The following is a 3695-nucleotide window of genomic DNA, read 5'->3' as shown; positions in this document are numbered from 1 at the left end:
ATGCAGCGGTGTTGTTCCTACGCATAGCAGATAACTTAGCAAAGACGTATTTCTTTAGTTGCCAAAGACAACAGGTCCAGGTGAGCAGCAATGGACAGAGGAGGTCAGGAGAGATGTGTCTGCAGCATTTCGGCCAGTGGTGTCGTGGATTTTGTCGAAATTGGTGGAATGATCAAGTTATGCAACACCATTTTGAACGTGTAAGAAAGGCAAAGAGTGATAATGATCCCAAACACACTGCCAATGCAAGTAAAACCATACGGGATAGCAAAACACACAGTGCAACACGATCAGTCATGGACCGGCCTACCCAAAAACCGGATCTCAAGATTATTGCAGCTTGACAAAGAACAGAACAAAAAACAACAAAAATTCTAAGAGATTGGAGAAGCCCGGAGAACTATTCATGAAGACGACTTTAAAAATTTATAAAGAAAGCTTGCATGTTTGCACATTTCAATAAACTTCTACACCTGTTTCCCCATTTTCCTAGCAAAATATAAAATTGAAGACTTTTACGCAGTACAGTAGACTACCATGTTAAACTAAGAAGCTAACTAAGCAAAAGCTACAGAATGCATGTTTTATTTTGCTTACTTTTGTTTTACTTTAAAACAAAAGTAAGTCTGTGAATTGGGGAATGGGAGTCGATTGCACTGCCTATGTGCGCTTCACTGAGTCCTCGGAGCAGGGAGCAATGGCCCTAACAAAATCACACGTAATTGTGGTCAGCTTAGTGCAGTGGCAGTAGCTATGCTGGAGGCTGGATGGGACTTCTTCTTTTACGCAGTACAGCAGACTACCATGTTAAACGAAGAAACTAACTAAGCGAAAGCTACAGAATGCGTGTTTTATTTTCAAGTCGACCTGCAGGAAGAGGAGTGCACAGACAAAGACAGAAATGTGGGAAAGGCAGTTTCACTGACATGTCAGCATTCCTCTCTGACAGCTAAAAGTGCTGCAGTCCAGCAAACCAAAGCCCAGCCTTTTAGTTATTACTGACTACATCACACATACATCAAAACTGACAACATGGTAGAGACTACAGACAAAAGACTCGTGACACTGATTCACTCTGACAGTAGCCGTTCATCAAAGCGAAGAAGAAGAAGAAGAAATGAGCAGGCGACAGACATTTTATGGCTTCGACCTTCTGTATGGGCGATAATGACAGTGAAATAAGAATCTGCTACCTGTCACATGCTTTGTAGCTGTAGTTACTACAGTGCCCTGACCTCACCTGCTAAAAAAGCTCTACCTTTATGCATCGGAATCCAGAGAGGAAAGCCGTGACTACACATTCACTCTATGGTTAGTGGGGCACATTGTAAGCAGTTGACACCTCATACAATACAACAGGATCATGGATAATAGTGAAATATCTGATAGAAGAAGAGGCAACATCAGGGAGTCCTTTTCACCTCATCTGTACGTATTCATCGTGAGGCAGCCCCCTTCCTTTTCCCCATAAATCAGTCTGCTTTCCTTATTTTCTACTTGTCTTCTACGGCTGATGGGGCTCTTCCCTCATTCATTTAGATTCCAGATGGATTCACTGTACATTTCCTGGCAGCTGCCTCGTTACAGGAAAGAAAAAAGAGGAAAAAAAAGCCTCGGACAAAGAGAGCATGCAAGGGAGGAGTAGCGTGAAGTGCCGAGTTGAGAAGGACAGAATGGAAAACATTTCCTTTTCTTTCTCTTTCTGTTTTCATGCACCCTCTTTTCCCTCACCCTGGGTCTAAACCCTGAACTTTTGAGAAAGAAAGAAAGAAAAAAACTCCCTCATTTTCCCTAGAGTGGTTTGTAATAATGTTGGCTGTGTTACAGTGGAGAGGCTGTGCATACACTGGCCGAGCTCCTCGCTGAGGGCCAGGGACCTGCCACCCGCCAGTTTCCTAGACACTTCTACTGAAACAAATCAGCACAGCCAGAGAGAAGAGGAGGTGTAGATAGATAACAGTTCAGCCAATTTTTAGCAGTTTTCCTCCAAAACATATTGATCAAATTCCATGAACAGCACTACGAAGTAAAAGGTCAGTGCTGTTCAATTAAATAAACTTCATCATTTTAACAAATGAATATCCATCAGTCTATCCTGTCCTATCCTATCCGAGAACTGTGGGAGAGGAACACTGAAACATCCATAGCCACGAGCAAGTGAAATGATAACACAACACAGATGTCAGTCCTGTTGCGGGAAACAAAAGCATAAGCAGCTATTGTGTAGCCAAACGAGACTCTTTAATCTCGTCTCTCTCCTGGGTTTGTTTGTTTTGTCCAAATTGCTGCCTGGTAGACCCCATCAACCCCTGTGCCACCGTTGCCGCGGCAATAAAAAAGCCACATGAGTGCTGAGGAGGCTTTGGAACCTACTCAGCATGTCTCCTTCATCTGCTCCACCCAACAAAAGGGCCGGCCTCAGCGGGCCAGCTCAGCGTCCGTCAGGTCCGTCCACACCCGTCATGCTCAGATCTTGTTCGCTCCACAGAGGAGCCATTAAACCCGTTCCACCACCTCAGTCTTCGCATTGACCCAACAAGGCAATTACATTCAGTGCTCTGATAGCTGTCTGCACTTGAAAGGGAGGTCACAGCCTATAAACGGTTTAAGGAGGCCACTGATGTGACATACCTTGCCAGAAAGATGGAATTGTGGAGGAAATTCTCAAAAACTTTCAAGAAGACACGGTCGTCCTTCTCACGGTCCTTCTCTTCTGGTGTCTTCTGGCAAGCACAGCACAGGACCTTTTCTGGCCCTGCTAGGTCTGACTTCGTGGGCTTTGTGTTCTCTTCCATGTCTGTGAGCTCCGACGCCGGGATTCGGATTGGGATCTTCAAGTCTGTTGAAGAAAATATGAAATGAAAAGCCAGGAAAAAAGAGTGTTTAGCAAGGGTGGGATTTAACCTTACCAATTACAATGGCCAGCTTTTTGTTTTGGCAAGCTAAAGCTCTTCCAGGTGATTGTCCTCTTTTAACTGTGCATTAAGATTAGTTTAAAAAACAAATAATGTTTGTACGATGCAAGAAAGACTGAGTGGCCTTCGCTAAGTAACTGGAAAGGTTTGAAAGGTCAGAGAATAAAGACATATTGGCTGCTTATTAGAATAAGGAGGAGTGCAGACCTTTGGAGCAGTAGTCATGTTGGTAGAGCTCCCTATCCTCAGCTTGACGCTGCCAGCGGACCAGGTAGTAAGTGAGATTGCCGTTGGGCAAAAGTGGAGGTGACCACTTCACCACCAGCTTTGTTGAGGAATTACCATATGCACGGGCATCTTTAGGCACAGACGGCACTGTACCAGGGGAAAGACTAGATTATTTTATGTTGTTCATGTGTTTATATAGTTGCGCAACAATAATAATGTAAAACTGAAGCCAGAACCAAAAGTGATGGTCACACTTACACGATGGGTGTGTGCGAATATAAATGATGTCACTCTTTGCTCCAGTGGCATCTTTGTCGCTCTCTTGCAGGGTGATGGCCTTCACAAAAATAGCATACTGAGTCCAAGGCTTGAGGTGCTGAAGTCTGACATTTGGGTCATTGTTATTATCTTTAGGAAGATCCACATCCACCATGTGCCAGCTATTTGAGCCACAGCCATCCTGGCCATCAAACTCAGTGATGTTCTGGAAAGGACTGAAAAAAATACATTAAAAAAAGAATTTCATTAAAAAAAAAAGACAGTTGACATGAA

General features: G+C 43.9%; 1 protein-coding gene across 1 annotated transcript in view; it reads right to left on the bottom strand.

Annotated features, from left to right (window-relative positions):
• The window catches only part of igf1ra (insulin-like growth factor 1a receptor), a 74787-nt gene that overhangs the window by 14193 nt on the left and 56899 nt on the right, over positions 1-3695 (bottom strand). Inside the window, exons 8-10 of the mRNA XM_086298573.1 lie at positions 3402-3637; positions 3123-3290; positions 2632-2839 (exon numbers count right to left, since the gene is read on the bottom strand). Of these exons, the coding sequence (XP_086154699.1) occupies positions 2632-2839; positions 3123-3290; positions 3402-3637 (612 nt within the window). The remainder of the gene's footprint in view (positions 1-2631; positions 2840-3122; positions 3291-3401; positions 3638-3695) is intronic.

This window comes from Aulonocara sp. 'chitande type north' Nkhata Bay, linkage group LG7 (assembly GCF_057382095.1).
Source record: "Aulonocara sp. 'chitande type north' Nkhata Bay isolate Kocher_YH1m ecotype deep benthic linkage group LG7, A_spYH_male_GT1.1, whole genome shotgun sequence".
In the NCBI taxonomy this organism is placed as follows: domain Eukaryota; kingdom Metazoa; phylum Chordata; class Actinopteri; order Cichliformes; family Cichlidae; genus Aulonocara; species Aulonocara sp. 'chitande type north' Nkhata Bay.
The sequence above is the reverse complement of the archived record's forward strand: the minus strand, read 5'-3'. Positions and strand labels throughout refer to the sequence as shown.